General features: G+C 37.0%; 1 protein-coding gene across 1 annotated transcript in view; it reads right to left on the bottom strand.

The window, feature by feature from the left end:
• The window catches only part of LOC132156312 (FERM domain-containing protein 4A-like), a 151864-nt gene extending 139762 nt beyond the window's left edge, over positions 1-12102 (bottom strand). The window contains exon 1 of the mRNA XM_059565270.1: positions 11631-12102. Coding sequence (XP_059421253.1) covers positions 11631-11675 — 45 coding nt within the window. The 5' untranslated portion in view covers positions 11676-12102. The remainder of the gene's footprint in view (positions 1-11630) is intronic.
• Positions 12103-22211: the final 10109 nt, after the last annotated feature.

Below are 22211 nucleotides of genomic sequence, written 5' to 3'. Positions count from 1 at the left end.
ACACACACACACACACACACAGATGTTTTTCCTTCTGCTGTTCTATTCTGAGTTGTTTGCTATTGAAAAGAGCCTGTTTGAATGCACTAACCTGTGCCCCTTAGCACCAAGCGCAGATTTTTTCTGTATGTTTGTTTGCTATATAACATATATAGAGGTAATAAAGCACAGAGAAAGAGTCCAGAGGTCCTCCTACTGCAGAGCTCTGAACTTAAAATCTGATCTGGTTGTATGCTTAACCATATGTTAAATACGCATCTGGTTTGAAAGACACACATTCTGATATACAAATACGCATAAACACACGCAGACTGCTCCTACGCTTCTCCAGGATCTAAAGAAAAGCCCCAGTTTAAGGCTCTGATCAGGGAAGATGAGGTGAGAGGGATCCACATTGTAGGACAAAAACAGTGTTGTGTTGTTACTTTTTGCACAGTTGGTGTAAACGCTCTAAGAGATCGCCGGCAGATGGGATTTACAATTATCTGAGGCGCTCAAATGTTTGGGGGTCCAGGATCTTTACAAACACTCATGGACGCAGATACACACATGGGAATATACACATAACACACATGTAAAATTAAACTGAATGCGGTTTTCTGTATTGAAACTGGCAGTGGAATAGTGTCTACATAATCCACATTTACACGGTAACAGAATCATTCACGTTTTCTAGAAAGCACCTGAATAATATACTGAATCATGCAGCTTGTTGAGGAGAGATGTGCTACTGCTTTTCTAAGTGACTAGTTTTAGGATTTTCAAACTGGATCACAAAAAATCCAAGGAACTGAGCCATTTCTAGAGACTACAACATCATATACTGGTTTCCATCCAACTATTCTCTGCATATTGTGCACTGCACTCATTCTGTGCATCTCCTGGCAGCATTTAATAAATGCTTCAGTATGGCAAATCTAACTCTCTGAATGCTCCAGTGACACACAATAGAAGAATAAAGATTAAAAATAAATAAATACATACATACTTTTATTATTTTCCTGTACTCCTCTGAACAATCCTGGAACATTGTATTATACAATTTCTCATATTACTGCCTTCTTAGGATGAATTGCTTTGTTGTATTCCTCATTTCTGAGTCATTATGGACAAGACCATCTGCTGCACGAATAAATGAAATGTAAATGTAAACCTAACCAAACAGATAGCAATAATCAGTTTTGCATATAAAAGGACCACTTGCAACTTCTCATAAACATCTAGTTTAATATACTCATTCTGTGAGTACATATTTGTAAAATTGGAACAAAACTGAACAAAAATACATAAATAACAATCCAATGTTTTCTGAAAAGCCCTGAATGATTCTTATTGTCTTGTGCCATGTCACGTCATTTTTGTCACAAATGAAACCATTCAATATTCTAATGAAAAATGTATTCTATACGTGCATATTTATAAAATTTATTTGTTTTTAATCTTTACAATAATTAATAAAAAACAACAACATACAATACGTTTGATTCCACAAGTGTACATTTGACAAATAAAACAAACGTTTCATATATTACTAAAGCGAACACATCAGCCATTTCCAACAACTTAGTCACACTGTAACACTTCCTCTTTCTTTCTTTGTCACATTAACTCCCCATATCCTCTCCTGCACACAAACACAGCAGGACAGGTCAAAGCACCGCATGAGGTGAGAGGTAGAGCTCTGCAGTGAAGAGAGGAAATCTATAAGGTGCATAAATGGAGAGTAACAGGAAACAGCGCCCCATTGATCATCTCAGTTACAGACAGTGATATTTAACCCACAGTCTCAGCTGCTTCATACACTCAGATTCATATTGATCACTGCTCACAGAGCAACATACGCCAGCAGCCACTAGTGATCCTGCATCAATATCATGACCTCTGTCTTATTGGGAATCTGCACATCCTGGTTGAATTTGTTCATGGGATATGAGCTGACGACCGAATAGTGAGACTGGCAGTTTGATTACAGGGCAAATTCATTAATTATATTCACACTTTATACATTTTAATAAGAAGGAAATTTTATTTGGTTCACAGCAGCATGAGGTCTCGCAGCAGTCTTGTAGCTGTGTGTGTGAAGAAGGGAGGTGTACTTCCCAAAACTGTTATAAATCATCCTCTCCCTCTCTCTCTCTCGCCTTCCACTTAGACCTTCCGTATGATGTCATTCTGCAGAATATCAAGTAATACACACACACACACACACACACACCCACAGGACTCTTAGACTACACCGTAAGCATTTGCAGTTGCTGGCTTAAGGATATATTTACACTTGATCTGAACCTTAAAAAATTGGTTTCATGTTAGTTGCACTTCAACGCTTTTCATTTTTCATGTTTCAAATGTTATGAGTGTTATCATCTTTTTTTTTTCTTTGAAAAATAAGGGTATTTTGTCACAATTAAAAATTATTTAGAGATGCAGTCTACTCTAAAAAAAATCAGGTGTAATGTCACTAGTGTTACCTGATGTTGTCAGGTTGATTCAGTCATATTTAAAAGGATAGTTTACCCCCCCCCCCCCCCCCAAAAAAATAATAATAAAATAAATAAATAAATAAATAATTGCCTCTATTTACTCACTATTTACTCCCATGTTGTTCCAAACCTGTGTGACTTTATTTTTTTCTGTGGAAAACCTTTTTTTTTTTTTTGCAGAATTTCCTGTTTTTTTCACAGTTGCAATGAAAGTGAACATAAACAGACACGCATAAAAGCTTGCAGTGTTATTTTAGTATTTATTATAGGATTTATACATATTTTAAATTAGCTTTTGTTTCATACTATCAGTTTCTATTTTAATTTCTTTTAAATGAGAGTTTATTAATTTTAAATTTAAATTAGCTTATTGGCATCATTTAATATTTACATATAGCTTTAGTTTTTTGTTTTGTTTTAGTAATTCTAGTACTTCAACTTTAGCTTATACTATTTCAGTTTGTTACCAAGGTAATATTCATCTAATATTTACATGTAATTTTATTTGATCTTTTTAAAAAATAACTGGAAACTATTTTTAATAGTTTTAATTAACACTAACACTAATGGCTTTAAGATATTATTCCAAGATTTTTAAAGCCATACAATAGCTTTGACCAATGAAAAGATTCCATTCCATTATCATTTAGGATCTATTCCTTTATAATTTATAGCTAAATTGTTTATACACTTATTTATTTGCCAAATTGTTTTATTTTTTATTTTTTGGCTGTGTGTTGTTGTCTCTGTGTACTGGAAGCTTGTGTCACTAAAACAAATTCCTTATATGCGCAAGAATACTTGGCAATACATCTCTTTCTGATTCTGATTCTGAAGATAATTTTTTAAAGCTGAAAATGGGCTCTAGCATACTTTAGTGTATACTAACATTTATCTGTTTGTATGTCTGTGGAGTACAGAGCATGAATCATACAGTATAGCCCAGCTCAGGGTGAACAATTTCTTTTTTTTCAACTTGAATAAAACCAGTAACTTAGATGTTACCATATACAGTATAGTATAAGTTAAGTGACAAAGCAGCTGCTTTCTGACCAACAGGACTGTACATACTACACTCTCTCTCTCCTCTCTTGAAGTACACAGTGATGGATGTCCTGCTGGAGAGGTGTTGTGCTCCACTGACCTCAATATATCAGATATGTGTGAACACACATACACACACACACACACACACACACACACACACACACACACACACACACACACACACACACACACACTCACATGCACAGAGGGGTGACATCATCGATAAAGCCAAACAACGGAAGGCCAGCACTGTAATAAGCTCTAATGTGATTAAAAGTGAATGTGGCAGAGACATCTGGTGTGTATGTGCGACTCTGAAATCGCATGTGTGCATCTCAAACCTAATTTTTCTATTCTTGTCCCGTATGCAGGCAGTTTAATGAGGTTAGTGCGGATTCAAGGGCTGTTCTGTAAGAGTGAAAGAGAGATGATCCATTCCTCTCCATTAGCTCAGTGTGTGAACAGACTGCCTACTGCTAAAATGAAGACGCAGTGCTCTGTGCTGCTTTAATCAAGGGCAGATTACATTTAATATACTCTGTGTAATGTACAACAGACCTAATGTACAGGTGACGTCATCAGACACATAGTAAGTAATAGCATTACCATAAAAATGTTAAATACAATATTTAAGTCAACATGAAACAATGTTCACAATTCAATTCAACTCATTTTAGTTCCAAAATCAAATGAATTTCTGATTAAAATAGGATTGATCTTTTGGGATTGTGAAAAGTAGTAAACAAATAAAAAATGGAGATGGATGATTGGAAGGGAGAGATTATAAAAGGGACTGGTGACGTAAGCCAAAAAGCTAATTCATTTCAGGAGGAGGTTAACGTATTGCATTTTAATAAAATATTACAATGACGAATATTTTTGTCTGGGTAATGTTAACCATTAAGTGAACACAGATTTAAATAATATATATTTCCTACTTGCATTTTCATAGGCCACATTCCAACTGTTTTTGGCCCATTTGATATGACTATAAAATATTTAAATGAACAGTGCAGCATTTACAAATGACATGAACATGTAGCTCTCAGTTACCAAAAAACTGCAACGCCGCAGTTTTGTGTAAACTGACTTTTGATTGAATTCTGCTTGAATTTTGATTTGAACTTTGGGTTTAAGTCTGACTATTTCATTATAAATAACTCCAAACAAATCAGAATATGCAGTTTTGCCCAAGCATATTTAATGTCCTTGCTACTAAGCATCTAGGTTAGTAACCAGATCTTCCTCAAAGTGCATAAAAACAACTTTGTTTCCAAGTAGCCTGATACAAAACCTTTGGATAGTCGACCAGTCAAGAATCAGAGCTCTGGGCATTGCTGTGTTCTGTGAACGGGCTGTAGGCAGTCTGTGGGTGTGCTGTCTGAGACTAGCTTTACACCTATGAAATGTTAAAGTCAGAACATCTCCAAACCAAGGGTGTCCTTTACACTCTTTGAGAAAGTGCAACGTTATAGTGCAGCTGACAAACTTCCCCAGCATCTGTGGTTCTTTTATAAGTGAAGCTTTTGTAGAAATGGTTCAGTGAAACGTTAAAGCAGACAAGAAAGAAAAGAGGTTATGAAATGATAAACACAGGAGGAGATAAAAAGTAAATGCTCACTCATCCTAGCAGCTCCCCGTGGACTATATAATTGCTTATATCAGAAGAGTCTCAAGCCCTCAGTGTCCAAACACATGAGCAGGTAAAGCATCTGTTTTCACCGCAGTTCACAACATGTACTAGGGACACTGTACTGTGTCTGCCCCCCAAAAAAATTATTACAGGTACTAGAGAAAATAACACTTAACACAAAATACTGTAAAAATATATACAATTATTTATTAAAACTTTATATTTATTATTTTAATAGTAAATCACGGTTGACAAAACAACTTAAAAAAAAGCAGCAAATCAGCATATTAAAATGATTTCTGAAGGATCACGAAGAAAAAATATTTTAATGATCGTTTAACACTGGTATGCTTTTCACTACGCATATGAAATATTTTCATTGGCAGATTTGCTTATCTCATCACCTTAGCTACCGAACGCCTGAGCCAAATATGCAAAATGCTACTCAGGGCCAAGAAACTGTCTAGTTTCATGCAAAAAAAGATCCTTTCAAAGGGTGAAATACACCCAGCATTGTGGTATGCAGTAGATCTTTAAGGACAGAAGGCTAGAGAAAGGCTAGAGGACACAAAAGAATGGGAATGGGAAAAATATATTTTTTAATTCTGAGAGGTTCCCTGCTACGTTTGACTCTAATCTCCTTAGCCTTTGTGTATTGTTCTGTAGCAACTGTCAGAGCCAATGCAACTGAGCTAAGAACCATGAAACATTTTTCAACATTTCTATATTAAAATATGCCATGTATAAACAACAAATTCATAAACAAAATAACAATGCAAAAAATGCTACACTAGTTTTACCCAAAAGTGCATCAGACTTCTAAATGGTGCTTGATCTGCATTTGATTTGAATTTTAGCTGAAATTTAGCAATGGTTGGAAGTTGATACATCTTAATGACTTACTGATTATTTTATTTAAAAAAACAAATTTTCAGCACATTTTAATTTTTGGGTGAACTTTACCTTTAAGTGTTTTGAGACATTTATATTTTAACCAATACTGATTAAATTACTCAATTATTTTACCAGCTCTCACAAATGTCTCTTATCGTTTATGTTAATTTGCTGCCCCTTTAAACAATTCAATCACATTTACGCTCTGCTACAGGCAGACGCTTTCATCAAAAGTGACTCAAAGCTCAAGCTTCACATTTGATCAGTTCAAACTCACCCGTGCATCAGACTCAAACCCATGACTTTGGACCTGCTACAGCCATGTGCTACTGTTTAAACTACAGGAGCACTAGTCACATGACACAAACCGAAATACCGCCAATACCAAAACACATTTAAAAGCCACTATCTGCAGTTGTAATGAGAATCTGATGGTCGCAGAGCTGTAATGTACATCCCAGAGCATCTCAGACAGATAAGGCTATTGATCTTGAGCAAGAGATGTCACTTCAGTGCACACACTGTTCCCTTAAGAACCTGAATTTACCAGAATAAATACTTGCATTGTTGAGCTAATACACTGCAATGCCAATAACACGATATGACAGCAGGATATGGAATTATAGTAAAGTATTTATCAGAAAAAGGTGTGAGATGAGTACTTGTCGCAGCCACTATAAAAGAGTGTTAAATGAAATATTTTGACAAAGCAGAAGATATGAGCCTATTAAGCAAACATCTTCAGTCACAAACAGTTTCTATAAAATTATTTAGTTGGCAAGATGGCTAAGGAGGAGCTGATAGGTGTATATCATTATTGTAACCATGGCAGTCGAACAGATGGGTCAGGATAGGAACCACATGCAGTGTGAGGGCATGTCACAGACTGGGAATCATCATACATGGTGTCATAATAAATCCATAAATTCTGCATTATCACATGCAAATGAAGAGCTATGTGCTATTATTATTAATATTCAATTGTAAAATACAAAGAGATGCTATTTAGATGTTAATGTCTTCCAAAAACACACTATTACAGCTATGTTCAAGGAATTATGAGGTTTCAAAAGTATTAAAGCAGCACAACTGATTTCCCAAATATGCTAATTAATGTTATCCCACTGAACTTTTCTCACAGTGTATAACAACTAAATCCACCCCCCCACCCCCCCCAAAAAAAAGATGATATGCCTACAAAAATTATACTGATTATAATTTCATCTCAGGTTTTTAGAAAAAAATATATAAAAATTATCCAAAAATAACACTTTCTTTTTCACTCAAAAATTTAGATGTGTAATCTCAGATCAGTCAGTTCCAAAAAGTAATATAAAACTGTGCTATTGAAAGAAAAAACAAGATGACAAAAAGACCAAATCAAGATTTGATGATGATATGAAATAATAAGAGATTTAAAGGCAGTTTTTAAAAGACCGCTCATGTTTGATCGGAAATTAGATAAAGAATTTTCACCACAACACAAGGGCTATATATAGAGTCCCATGATGTATTTAAATTATAAACGACTAACAAAAACATCCAGTGTACTCTGATCGTGTGCACCATCTACTGAGGAAAACAGTAAAATATGTTCAGTTTTACTTTCTTTTTCTTTTCTTATTATTTATGAATACTACAGTCCCATGATACATGCAAACTGTAAACAGTGGAAAATTAGAGTCAGTTTTCTGCTTATACCACACGCATAATTTTCAGCATCCCCCCAGATCAACCGATAACTTTGATCACATTTTACCGTCTAGCTTTTTGTGCTTCAAAGGAAAACGCTGGGTGTTGTGATGTCACCGTGACATTGAACCATGTCTGAGCGTCTCTGAGAAATGCAGGAGATGAATGAAAATATAAAGTGCTCACTGCTTTTATTAGAAGACTAATGAGAGTGAGAGGAACGAGGGCCCTTCATCAGCCAGGCTGGCAGCCATTTACCCTCAGATGTCCCCCTCAGAGAGAGAGAATGAGAATGACACAGCCACAGTGTTTCCCATGGATTTCTGCTTGTGTTTTATTGTGGTTTGTTGCCTCTTACAAATGTCAAGCATCTTAATTAACATTCTGACTAAAATATTAATGCTTACTGCAAATACACTATTAATATACATAAGTCAGCCCAAATTCATGTTAATATTTCACGTTACCACAGATTTAACATGATAAAGTGTGTACTTGAATCTGCACTCTGGTGTTATAAAAACATACAGCCACTGAGGCTGTTTAATGAATACTGTGGCGAGTGGGGCGGGGCCGAGGGACGTGGGAACACGAGTGAGGCCGGCAGTGATTGGGCAAATCAGTGACACCTGCGACCCACCGCCGGTCTCGAGTCCCACGTAGGAGATGGAAGGATATAAAACTGGAGCGACGACAGTGAAGGACGAGAGAGGACCAGGCCTGGGATTTTAGTTGTGTGTTGATTTTTATTTTGTGCGCATCAGTCGTCCGTGAGGGGCTGGTGCGCTGTTTTGTGTTTATTTTGTTATTAAAATGTCCTTTGATTGTCTGCCGGTTCCCGCCTCCTTCTTCCCGATGACTAGGAAGTCTTTTATCATTACATTGGTGCCGAAACCCGGGAGAAGGAGGGACGCGCTGCTGAAGATCCCTCAACGCTGTGGTGAATCCGCGGTGCCATCGAGCCGGCGAGAAGGATGCCGCCATGGACGCTCGAGGCGGTGGACTGGAGCGAGTTGCCGGGGACGGGCGAGCTCGCTGCCGACCGCCCACGATAGGGAGGGGCGGCTGCCTCCGTGGGGGAGCGGAGGAGTCGGCGCCGTTCGCCAGGGGGCCGGAGCCTGCTGCCTCCGTGAAGGTATCTGGAGGAGCAGGGAACGGGGGACTCCTGCCGACTGCCCAAAACCGGGGGAGCCGTCGCCGTCCACCGGGCGGCGGAGGGGTGTCGTGCCGTCCGCCGAGGGCCGTCCAGTGCCACCGCCAGGCACCGCGGAGGAGATCGCCCAGCCGGTGGAGGGCCGAGCAGCAGTGCGTCTGGGAACCGGAATTTTTTTTTTTTTCTCTCTCCCCTCTCTCGTCTCTGTCGCTCCTCGTTCCATCTCCTTTTCTCTCGTCTAGTCTGTCCTACCCCCAGGTTCCCGCAGGTTCCCGTGAGCGGTCGAGCGGTCCCCCCCGGAGGGGGGGGGGGGGGGGGGGAGTAGAGCGCAGTCTCGTGGGTACCCCCCGGCCTGCGAGGGGCGATGGGGGTATGTGGCGAGTGGGGCGTGGCAGAGGGACGTGGGAACACGAGTGAGGCCGGCAGTGATTGGGCAAATCAGTGGCACCTGCGGCCCACCGCCGGTCTCGAGTCCCACGTAGGAGATGGAAGGATATAAAACTGGAGCGACGACAGTGAAGGACGAGAGAGGACCAGGCCTGGGATTTTAGTTGTGTGTTGATTTTTATTTTGTGCGCATCAGTCGTCCGTGAGGGACTGGTGCGCTGTTTTGTGTTTATTTTGTTATTAAAATGTCCTTTGATTGTCCGGCGGTTCCCGCCTCCTTCTTCCCGATGACTAGGAAGTCTTTTATCATTACAAATACATTATACAAAGGAAATGCAATCATTTCTGCCTAAAAACAAGGGAAGATGAAGTGCACTTAGGAATACTCAACTGTTCTCAATACTCAACTCAGACTGTTCAGCTGTCTATATTTGGAATGAGAGTTATATGTGAATGCATGTGTGAATCATTTGACTGTCTTGGCAACATTTCTGAATGATAATAAACAGAGAGAAAGAGAACTTGACAAGCACATGGAGAACTGAATATATACATTAGATGGATGGATGGATGGATGGATGGATGGATGGATGGATGGATGGATGGATGGATGGATGGATGGATGGATAGATAGATAGATAGATAGATAGATAGATAGATAGATAGATAGATAGATAGATAGATAGATAGATAGATAGATAGATAGATAGATAGATAGATAGATAGATAGAATGATAAACGATAGAAAGATAGACAGACAGACAGACAGACAGACAGACAGATAGATAGATAGATAGATAGATAGATAGATAGATAGATAGATAGATAGATAGATAGATAGATAGATAGTACAGTATGAAAGTAAATATTTATTGAATTTATTGGCTTATTTACTTTATATATGTGACCCTAGACCACAAAACCAGTCTTAAGTCGCTGGGGTATATTTTTAGCAATAGCCAAAACTACTTTTGATTAGTAATATGCATTGCTAAGAACTTCATTTTGACAATTCAGATTTTTTTGCACCCTCAGATTCCAGATTTTCAAATAGTTGTATCTCAGCCAAATATTGTCAGATCCTAATGAACCATACATCAATGGAAATCTTATTTTATTCAGCTTTCAGTGGATGTATACATCTCAACTTGACACTTAGTTTTGTTGTCACATTAATTCTTATTGTTTAATGAGCATTAGTTGATCGTAAGTTTAAGTTTAAGTTAGCATCAGATGATCGTGAAAGTAAATGAAAAATCCAGGAAATTAACATGCACAGTTAATTATACAATACATTTCATTAAAATTATGGAAATATCATTTAATTTTTCCAATTCATAAAGAAACCTCTTTCTATGCCAGTATACAAAAATAGTACACTTGTACCTGTATCTGTTATCTCCTATTTACTGTACATTTTAACAACAACAAACAAAACAGTACAGTTTTAACCTATTTATGCAGGTCATATCAGTAACGTCCAAAATTCCTATACCATTGCATCACCAGATGGATCTTCCAAAGCAATTGCGGATTTGGATTTGATTTCAAGGTATTCTGAAAAGGTGGTACAAGGGGATAAAAAGAAAATGAGAAACAGAAGATGAAAGCTTATTTGCAGAGCACTTTGCTCTGACTTGCTCTCTCTCTCCTTGTCTGTCTCACTTCCTCTCAACATGTCAGAAAGAGCCGTGGCCTATCACCATGGAGACAGACAGCTGTTACAGGTAGGGTAGAGGGGTGAGGCAGGGATATTTCCAGAGGTGATAACACCACACTGTGCCACATTCAGCTTCAAAAACTCTCTCTACACATTTCAAAAGCACAATACACCAACTAAATTGTGTTGAAACAGGTGCATACAATCAATAATCATCATCCACCTGATTTCACAGACTGAAAAAAGAGATCAAACACCTTATTCAGCCAAATGGCGTGAGCGTGCACACAGTCAGCGAAACAAAAATCAGCACTATTAAAAAGAAGCCCATTGTGCAGTAATGAGACCCAAGTGTTTGAAAAGCACACTCTCTGCAAATGTGCATCTGCCGAACTCTTGTATTATCTTAAAACTGAAGCAGTAGTATTACAGATGACACACAGATGATGCTGATGTCAGGATACCTGTCATTTTTTTCCCCTGCAATGTGCGTGGCGTGCAATTAAGTCAACGTTTGGTGGCGGTGCTGCAGAGTGCATGTGCTTCGGCTTTTGTGTGTACGTGTGTGTAAAGTAAAAAGAAAACCTGAGCTGCAGTCAAATCCATCAGGTCACATGTGACAGATTGTTCATATAACTCAATCCTGAGGGTGTTTTAAGTGGGTGCATGCTTTGTACTCACCATAAGCAAGCAGACGGCAGATTCGGGCATCAGTTGCACAGCCATGATGTCTTTACCACAACCAAATGTTTAAATAGCGTTCAAGTAGTGTGCTGAAATCTTAAAGGAAACCGTTGCGCTCTACAAAACCTCCAAAAATTGTTCAGGCAACATTCAACACTGAAGAAACGTATGGTCTACTCTTTCACAGGACACTGGATGATAGTTTCCCGTTTCTGTACGCTCCCTACTCTTTCCTCAGCGTCTTTCCTTCTGTTCAAAAATCCCACAGCACTGTTCAAGCTCTGTCCTTGATCCAAATGAAATGTCTCTTCTTTGATCTCCAACAGCCTGTTAGACTCCCTCCTCTCTGAGGACGGAGAGCTGGGACGGACACACACATGCACACACTCACACACACATACAGTCCAAGAGGAGGAAGAGACTGCCGTTTCAAATGACCAAGAGGCACTGCAGACTCACACGCACTCTCACGTTCACAAAACTGACTGATACAACCAAACACAGCAATAGGAGAGAGAGAGAGAGAGAGAGAGAGAGAGAGAGGGAGAGAGAGAGAGAGGGAGAGAGAGACAGAGAGCACACCCATCAATGAACACAGAGATCATATAAAATACCATGAGAACACTTGGGATATAAGCAAACACACACACACACACACACACCTGTCCTTTCTCTAAATGATTTCATTGCCAGTAGAGAGCTACTAGCATCACTTTGATGAAATGAAAAGAAAAAATTAATAATGCAGAAGGTTAGAAAGTGGTGCTTCTACTGTATAACTATTGTTCATCCTTAATCCACATATTAAAATGCATTAATGCTGGTGCTTTAAAAACCATCAGAAAGCCGACAGTAAGTAAAGGTTTAGCACCAGTCACCACAACCACTCACAAAACACTATATCTGTTACACAGGAAAGAATAACTCACATAAACTTCATCAATTAGTAATTACCCAGAACAACCTACAATAACACAAAGAAACTGCATAGAAACACAATTATGGAATCGAACCACAAACCTTGACAGTGCAATGCTCTACCAATTGAGCTACAGGAACACTATATATACATACAATATATACATATATAGACACACTTTGGTTTCTATCTGCTTCAGTTAATGGGAACAGATAATGAAGAATAAAATAAGCTTTGATCTTTTGAAATAAAAGAATTCAAGGCATCAAGTACCAGACCAGTCGGAAAAGATTGTAATAATAATTATATATATAATTATTATTATTATTATTATTATTATTATCTATCCTCTTTATATATATCTATCTTTGCAGCCATTCCTCACATTCTCTTTATAAAGCATAAAATGTAGTTCTAATCTGTGCTTTTGTTCTTGGTGCAAAAAAATGAATGAAAGTGTAAAGGATAAAAAAAAATAAAAAATAAAAGAAAGCTATAGTGAGAGGATTCTCAGGGGAGCTAACACACTTTCTCCAAACTAGATACAGCAACTCTCCTCTTTTTCACACATAAACACAATCCACAAGTTGAGAAGGCTGCACTTTGCTTTTTTTGTTATTCTACTTCTCCTTATGGGATCTCGTCCCATGTGACATTATCCCAGTAAGGGTTAAAAGCACTATTCCTTTGAAAAGATTGGCTTCGTGTAGTTTTAGTGAAGCTCACACATCAGGGTCTCTCTCTCTTCAAGCACACACACACACACACACACACACACACACACACTGTTTCTCCTTGGCTGGTTCCTCTAACCCACAAAGGACTTATTAGCCCTCTGGAGCAGCAGTGGACTAACAAAGATAAATGTAGTCACACTCGCGGTCTGACTGACTGAGTAGATACATTGGGTGGGGGGCGTTCAGGGTGTGGCAGAGGGTCCGAACAGTGCGTGCTGAGGTTTAGTTCATGAGACAGCAGGACTGTGGTCAAGACACACTTTGATTTCTGTCTGCTTCGGTTAATGGGAACAGATAATGAAGAATAAAATAAGCTTTGATCTTTTGAAATAAAAGCATTCAAGGCATCAAGTACCAGACCAGTCGGAAAAGATTGTGTAAACTATATGCTAAGATATCTATGTCTGCCCACTTTTAGACATTTCAAAGCACACACCTATATATATTGTGCAGTAAACAAGATATTTAAAAAGCTTTGTTTTTGTGCAGACTATGCTATATAGTCTGTCTTTAATATATAGATAACAGTTTACTGTATACTACTGTTTAATAGTTTGGGGGTCAGGTTTTTTTAATGTATCTTATGCTAACCAAGGCTGCATTTGATTCAAAATACAGTAAATATTGTAAAATAATATTATAAATATTAATAAAAAAAAACTGTTTTCCATTTTAATATAATCTAAAATTCTATTTATTCCTGTGAAAGTAAATCTGAGTTTTCAGCAGCCAGTGTCACATCATCCTTCATAAATCATTCTAATATGCTGATTTGCTGATCATATTATTATGAATGTTGAAACGAGTTTAATTTTTGTGGAAGCTGTGATACAATATTAAGATTCTCTGATGAGGAGAAAGAAAGGAAATCTTAAACATTATAAATGTCTTTGTCACTTTTGATCAATGCATTCTTGCTGAATAAAAATATTAATTTCTTTAAAGAAGATCTTACTGACCCCAGACTTTTGTACGATAGTGTACATGCATCTCCTTTAAAAAAACGATTGAATGTATAAAAATCATCATGAGCTAAACAGGGCACTTACAGTTCAGGTAAGAGCTATCATGTTGAAGACCGCTGGGAATGTTCTGTCCTTTTGCCTCCGTCTCTCCTCTCTGTGGGGGTTTTAAATGTCAGATGAAGAAAAGATGCCGCAGCCGGAAGAGGGCAAAGGCCAATCTCGATATACTTGAAGTCAAATCCTGTTGCAGTTTTAAACTTTCTGGAAAATAAACAAGATGTCACATGCATGAATGGAAAAGGTCTCATTTACATAAATAATTCAGCTCCTATAAATATGAAGTTTTGGTATCTTATATCACCATTTAGACTATAGCTCACTCACCACTAATACTTCAGATTGTGCTACTACTTTTTTTACAAATTACTGGATGCAAGTGATTTTATGCCAATAAACATTTTGTTTTTAACAGCACAAATAGCAGTTTTTACACACATGGTAAAAATAAATAAATAAATCAAATCTGTGAAAAATAATAAAGCATAATGCACAGCAGCTGTCAGTAAAATAATTTGCTTATGTAAAAATATTTGGCAATACATAGGCTCTGCAACAATAAACAACTTTAAATTCGACTATATTTTTTTATTAAATTAAATCAAGCAAAACCTGCTGAGAATATAAAGTATCTCTTGGGATCTGTGAAGACTACAAGTGGGAGGAAAATCAATACTGTCTAGTACTGCAATGAGATTTTATCACTATACCGAATCAATACGCAGACGTTGGGTATTGATTTTAATTATTATTTTTTGTTTAGAAATGTTTTTTTGTTGTTGTTGTTGTATCATTAACATAATGCAAAACTGTTAGCTAAGCAAATTACTGTAGATAAGTGAATAGTTTGATATGTTGCCAAATGAGTCAGTAATTAATAAATAAAAAGGTTAATTAATGGAAATGCATATATATATATATATATATATATATATATATATATAATGTACAGTATTGAAATAGAATACATAATAAATGCAATGATCTCACAATCTAACACATGCTACTGAGTGTCAACTGTGGTAAAACAGCCTTTAGAGATCTATCATGCAGCAATTTGTAGCCAGATCACTATTGATCTTGTCATTGGACAAATAAACCATTCACACCTGGCCACGTAATAACGCAGGCTGATACAGGATTGCATGCTTTGAATTGTTTATATATATTAGGGCTGGACGATTAATCGAAAAGTAATCAAAACCTAAATTCATAACCTCTAACCGACGTAATTTTCCCATGTCGGTTATTTCGGTTTTTGTAATCCTGTTAACACTTCCCCGTTAAAAGCATACTAGCGCGTACGTGTAGCCACATGACTCTGCCCCGTCCAGTCAGTGGTTCAACACATAGTGATGGCGCACATAGTGAGCGATTAGATGATCGGATGTGTATTATTATATCGAGCTACCATGTTCGCGCAGCTGCATTGTGGCACGAACACTCATATAAACAGGAGCTGTGAAGATCGCCTGCACAGAGGAACACGGAAACTAGTTGTCAGCGCTGTCCTGTGATTTATCACTAAAGTAGCTTAGAATCTCAAAACTTATTATAACATGTTTGAGTGCAGCGCACATGAAGCACAAGCGCGTGCACAGAGAGCAGCAGTCGCGCTGCGGGTTCCCGGTTTGTGTCCATGTTTTGCGTATTTTAACTGTAGAAAAGGTTGTTCCGAGTCGAAACTACGATACAGAAAACTACATCAGTATATCATCATAAACGCAGCCGTTTTTGTCTTACGTGAACATAAACAGATGAGAAAGAAAACACACGTGCAGTATTTTCGCTTTAAGAGACAACAGCCTAATAAACGCGCTGCCTGTCATTAATGTTAATCAAAGAACAAAAGAAAATCATTCACTGATCTTAACTGAATATATTTAATAACTTAACTTGATTGATTAATCTTTATTTTATTTATAAAAAGAAAACTATGCAGTATTTTTAAACTTTTAATTACAGTTTCTGTACCTGAAATTTTGTTTAGTTGTATTTATTTATGATATTGCTAATTGATTTGTTTGTTCCTATCTTATTACTGACTGTTTACTTGTCTTTAACACTTTAATATTTGAAATTTATATTAATCTAGTTGTTTTTGCTATGGTATTTTTTTAATCACAGGCAAAATTCCTCTTGCAATGTTTTGTAGGCTGCTGATTTTTGCTCATGTTATTCAGCTGCAACAGAATGCTTTGTAAAAATGTTTGACATCTAAATATTTGACTTTATTTATATTGGAATTTTTATTGAAACTAGGCATCGATAAGAATCGGAATCGATGAGCAGAATCAGAATCGATAAAATTCAAATGATACCCAACCTTAGTAAGAAATGTTACGAACATAGATAAAATAACTGCTGATAGTCAATCATATTTACAGTACAAACCTTGTCAGTGAACTATGAGGGCAAAAAAACAAAACAGAAACAAAATAATCGTTCATTAATCGTAATCGAGGTAAAATGTTCAATTAATCGAGGTTTTGTTTTTAGGCCATAATCGTCCAGCCCTAATATATATATATATATATATATATATATATATGTGTGTGTGTGTGTGTGTGTGTGTTACTTATTGGGGTATGCATAATAATTTGGAGACTAATAAACAGCTCAATACTTATTTTTTCTGGTTTTCCAGACACAAACTGTGAGGAGGTTGGGCATGCTTATGTAAAATGTTTCATGCTTTTGCATTCTCCATGCCCTTGATAAAATAAATACTGAAAGTCACTAAAACCACTTTAAACACAGTAGAGCGATAGAGGAGAGAAAGAACCCTGAGCTAGAGTCATTTGCTTTCTGTGCCCTATTGATTTAATAAAGAATGCAGTTACAAAGAACTCAATAATAATATCACACAATAAAGTTGAATTGCATATCAAAGTGCTTATATTTGGAGTGGCTGCTGAAGGACATGCTTTTCAAAACTCCAACTGTGCAAAGTGAAGCGCAGAATGTTCCTGCATTCAATTAAGCTTACGATTTGTATCGTGAAAAGCGCTATAAATGTATTTATTTTTTAATTATATTTTTATCTTAAACAGCAATACTGCATGACCTTATCCTCAAAACTAATTTGTTTTTTTTTTAATGATTAATTACAGTATTTAATCTCTAATCATATTTACTGCCTTGTAACACAAGAACTGTATAACTGATATGCCTGGTTTCATAGACAGGGCTTAGACTAAGCTAGGATTCGGCAATAGTTAGGACATTTTTATAAATGTGCCTTAGAAAAGAAGAAGAATGGAAAAAACATCACTGGTGTGCATTTTGAAAAGGCATTGATATATTTTAAAATCAATCAGTGGAAGTTTCTTTCAGTTGAAACAGCTCAGACATACATTTTAGTCTAAAACTAGGCTTAAGTCTTTTCTGTGAAACCCGGGAATAGTCTTTCAAGACAAATAGGCAGAGTTCATAACACAAACGCACCAGGACAACAAAAGCAGGCTTTGTGAGTGCATTTTTGTTACAATTTTGTGGCATTTTGCTAGCAAACCTTATTGGAATTTAATCTAGACCAGTGGTACCATTGCTCTGCACATTTTGTATGTGTCTTTTATCTGACGCCCTCAGTTCAGTTCATGGATCTCTCTCCTAACGAGCTGAGGATCTGAATCAGATGTGTTAAATAAGGGAGACAAGCAAAAGTGCAGATCAGGGGGTCCCCGGGACTGAAATTGAGAACCACTGCTGTAGAGAGGTCACACAAACTGGAAGCAATATTTAAAACAAACTAACAGTGCCATCTGCTGGAGTTGGATAAATCAAATCTCACACACATAAACAGTGAACAGAAAGGAAAATTTTTTCATTCGAACAAAGCTAGGCAGCAAAGAAAGGAATACATATTTGCATATACTGGCCCTGACAACCAAGCAGTAAAAAGGTTACTGGAAAAAAGTTTGATGCATTTCAGAATTATTTCCGTTCCAATCCTTTAAAGAGCACTGAAAAATAAGCTACAACCATCTGATGTCACACAGATAAACGCATTAACACAAGACCATCGACATTCACAATGATGTTCATTTGCTTAGTTCCAATAACCAAATACTGGTTTGCAAAATCCTAGTCTGATAGAAACAGCATCATCTCTAAACTACTTCACGTGACACCAGAGGTGGGTAGAATACCCAAAAACTGTACTCAAGTAAAAGTAAAAGTACTTCTAGAAATATTTACTCAAGTAAAAGTAAAAGTACTAGTCTTGAATAGTTACTTGAGTAAGAGTAAAAGAGTATCGGATAAAACATCTACTCAAGTAGTTAGTTACTTGTTACTTTGGGTCATATATACTGAGCCTATTTTTATTTAGATATATAGATAAAATGTATGTAATGTATGTGTGTGTGTGTATAAATGTATATATTTCATCAGCCTTTACTCCAATTTATGTAATTTATTATAAACCCTGTCTGTTTACTTAAGTAACAGATATAGGTGTCATGCCATAACATATTTTTAATACGACTGACTTTATATTAAATGTGAATTTAACATTGAAAGTTAGTGTGATATAAAAATTGCTACTAATCTTTCATTGTTCAGAAATAGAGCAAATAACATTTACATTATTAAAGATCATTTTCACTGACAGTCTAGAGTACTGTCAGAAACTCCCATTAAAATCACTGAAACTGTTAACACTGTGAAATCAATATCTTAATTAAAGATTCGTACACACATCTGCACTTTGTTGTTCCTGCGAGAGAATTCGCCAGAAAGAGGTCTCCAGTCAGCGAGCGAGTGAAGGAAGCACCGGCATTTTAGCGAGGACTCATCTGAACACCTCTGATTGGCCATTGCATTCAAAAGCTCAGCAGAATCGTGTGTGATTGGTTATAATGCGCAGCGCTGTATAAACGCATCTATCTCTGGCTCAGCGCCAGCAAGCGATCACAGATCTGAATTTAGCAGATGATGATATGACTTGCTGAACGGTACTCGCACCGGTGTGATTGTATTAAAATTAATAAAATCTTAATCGGCTATTTTTTGTCTTTTGGAAGCTGCATTCAACTTGACTCCCCTCTGTTATAAGCCACACATGTAGGCTACAACAAACTAATGTCACAGTGGTATCGTGTAGCCTACTGTAATCGAATGTAGCCCAAATTATTACCTGTTAAACAGTAGACAGCACACGCGGTGTTCATCTAGTAAGGATCTCCATCGAAAATAATAGCCTTTGCAGATTTGCATTCTATTCAATGCAGTTCCATAGCCACGTTTTCAACGCTGCTAATGTTAAACGTTACAACTCTGAGTGAACCGCTTCAGACGCTCAGCGCGTGCGGCAGGGAACTGAGCGAATCATTCAAACTGATTCATGAACCAATTCACTCGTTTGCCAATTGGTTTGATCAAGCCTTTGAACAGAATTGACTCAAAAGAATGAATCATTCTCGAATGAGCATCGCTCATTGTCCAGAGAAAAGTAGACGTCGCGTTTGGAATAAACTGAAGCATTTATAACATTTATTGCATTAAGATAAAGTAACGAGAGGAGCGTCGCCCACAGTAACGAAGTAAAAGTAGCCTACAGATTTTTTCCCAAAAAATTTACTCAAGTAAGAGTAAAAGTACCCATCTTTAAATATACTCCAAAAAGTAGTTACCCCCAAAAATTACTCAAGTAAATGTAACGAAGTAAATGTAACTCGTTTCTACCCACCTCTGCGTGACACACTATGGCCATATTCACGTAGAATATTATTAGACTTCAAAAACGCCTTGCTATACCACCTGTAAAATAACAGATAAATAAATGAAAGAATGAGTGTGTTTACGTGTACTGAAGAATGTTTTACATGAGGCAAGCTACATTCATTGTCAAGTTTGCACGTGCAGGTGTCGAGCGTAATAAATACCGTTTTTATTGGCTGCATATGATCATTTTTATTTTACTGGGTTGTAGGTAAATATCTATCGTAAATATAGAAGGTAAATGTTATAGGTAAATGTAAAATGCGTTATTTCCCTGAGTGAAAAAAAACTGCTGCAAACATCATTTGATTCAGAACAGAACCTCGAACAGATTCAAACCGTGTCACTGAAATACCTAATTTAAAATGATTAGCAAGCAGATAAGCAACATGGTAAATGATATTTTCATTGAAAATGTAACGTTGTGGAATTTGTGAATGAAATTACAGCTACACTGTACAAATTAGCAACCCTAGCGACACTACTGCCCGAAATTAGTACATAAATAGTTACTTTCAAAGTCACTTTCACGTCAGTGATCTACTAAACTGGATTAGGTCGTCATTCCGTCAGGAATTTTTTTGTCACAAAGACAGAGTCGATTTCTTAAGATTTAATAAGGCAGATAACTCGGTCATATGTAACAGAAATAAACGTGAAGAGATGAAAAAAATGGAATGGACGAGGGGCATGAACAACAATGTTGTTTTAAAGCTACATGATTTCTTTAGATAGAAAGCTTTCCAGCAGATTCATTCATAAACATTTAGCTAATCTGCATGCAGGAGGCTGTGTGTGTGTGTGTGTGTGTGTGTGTGTTGTATGTGTGAATATATATATATATATATATTATTGTCATCCATCCCAGTCCATTCATTACATGTTTGAGTGTTTTTCTTCTGTGGTACATAAAAACACAATTTTTAAATAATATCCTGGCCATTTTCCATATAGTGAAAGTGAATGAGGAATTTTAACTACAACAAATGTATTCTAAAATTGATTTGTGCACTATATTTCAAGTCTTCTGAAATTATACAGTAGTTTTGTGCGAGGAACAGACTCAAATTTAAGTTCTCACTGTGTAATTCAAGATACAGTTACAATGTTTTTTTGTCATGATAGAGCTTGACAGTCATCTGCTTCTATAGGCCTAACCCTCGCAGAAAACTGCACTGTACACATCACTTGATTTAAATATTCACATGATTTGACCAATTTATGAGCATTTTTAAGTAGTTAGGACAAATAAAATGTTCTTAAGTTGTTTTTTATGATATTTCATAATATTAGGGTGGATGTTTGGCCCTCACAAACCAAACTCTCTTATTAACGTCAACAAGGAAACGAAGTAGGTTATAAAGAAAGGTCTCATCTGTAAGTGACAGAGTGCTTGTGACAGTTGCAGGGGATTGCAATAGGAAAGCCTCTTATAAGCACTAACTGCAGCTTCCCAATGCTGCTGAGAGACTGCAAGTTTATCTCACACACACACAGTGTAAAATAAATTGTAACAATAATTATTAAATCAATTAGTTTTTTTCCAGTGTACATAACAATCATAAATTATATTGATTGTTTTTTCAAATTACAAAATGTACAGTATGTGTGCAATTATACGCCCCAAAAGGGTGTTTGCTGAATACACAGTACATCAGTTTCCATGAATACACACCCAGTTCTGTTCTGCTGGAGGTGTGCCAGATGGTGGCAGTGTAGGAACAATTGCCTTCCTTACACAAGTCTGTTAATTCGTCCTGCTTAGTGATGAGGAGACTCAAACATACGTCAAAGGGATTTGAATACCTGGCTGACTTGTTGACAATGTAACATCCTACGACATAAACACCTATTTGTGTGCCAATAACCCCTTTCTCCTCTCCCAAATCCTTCCCACGACATGCAGACAGACAAACCACACATCTTCGATCACAGGCTAATTGCCTTTTCCTCAATATAAATCAATCAACACAAGTGTCTGATGTAAGGAAGGACACTCGTTTGCCTGTGCATACAAACAAGGGTCAATGTTTGCTCAGCCACAGTTTTGCCAGAACACTTCTTATAGAGCGTCTGCATGTACAGGGGCGTCGGACTGGGGGTAAAACCAGTACTGATTACCAGGGCCCCAAAGGAAGAAAGGGCCCTTGGAAGGTCTGGAATATATATTTTCAAG

The sequence above is a fragment of the Carassius carassius genome, chromosome 13, assembly GCF_963082965.1.
Source record: "Carassius carassius chromosome 13, fCarCar2.1, whole genome shotgun sequence".
NCBI classification, from domain to species: Eukaryota; Metazoa; Chordata; class Actinopteri; order Cypriniformes; family Cyprinidae; genus Carassius; species Carassius carassius.
This window is presented reverse-complemented; position numbering and strand designations above follow the sequence as displayed.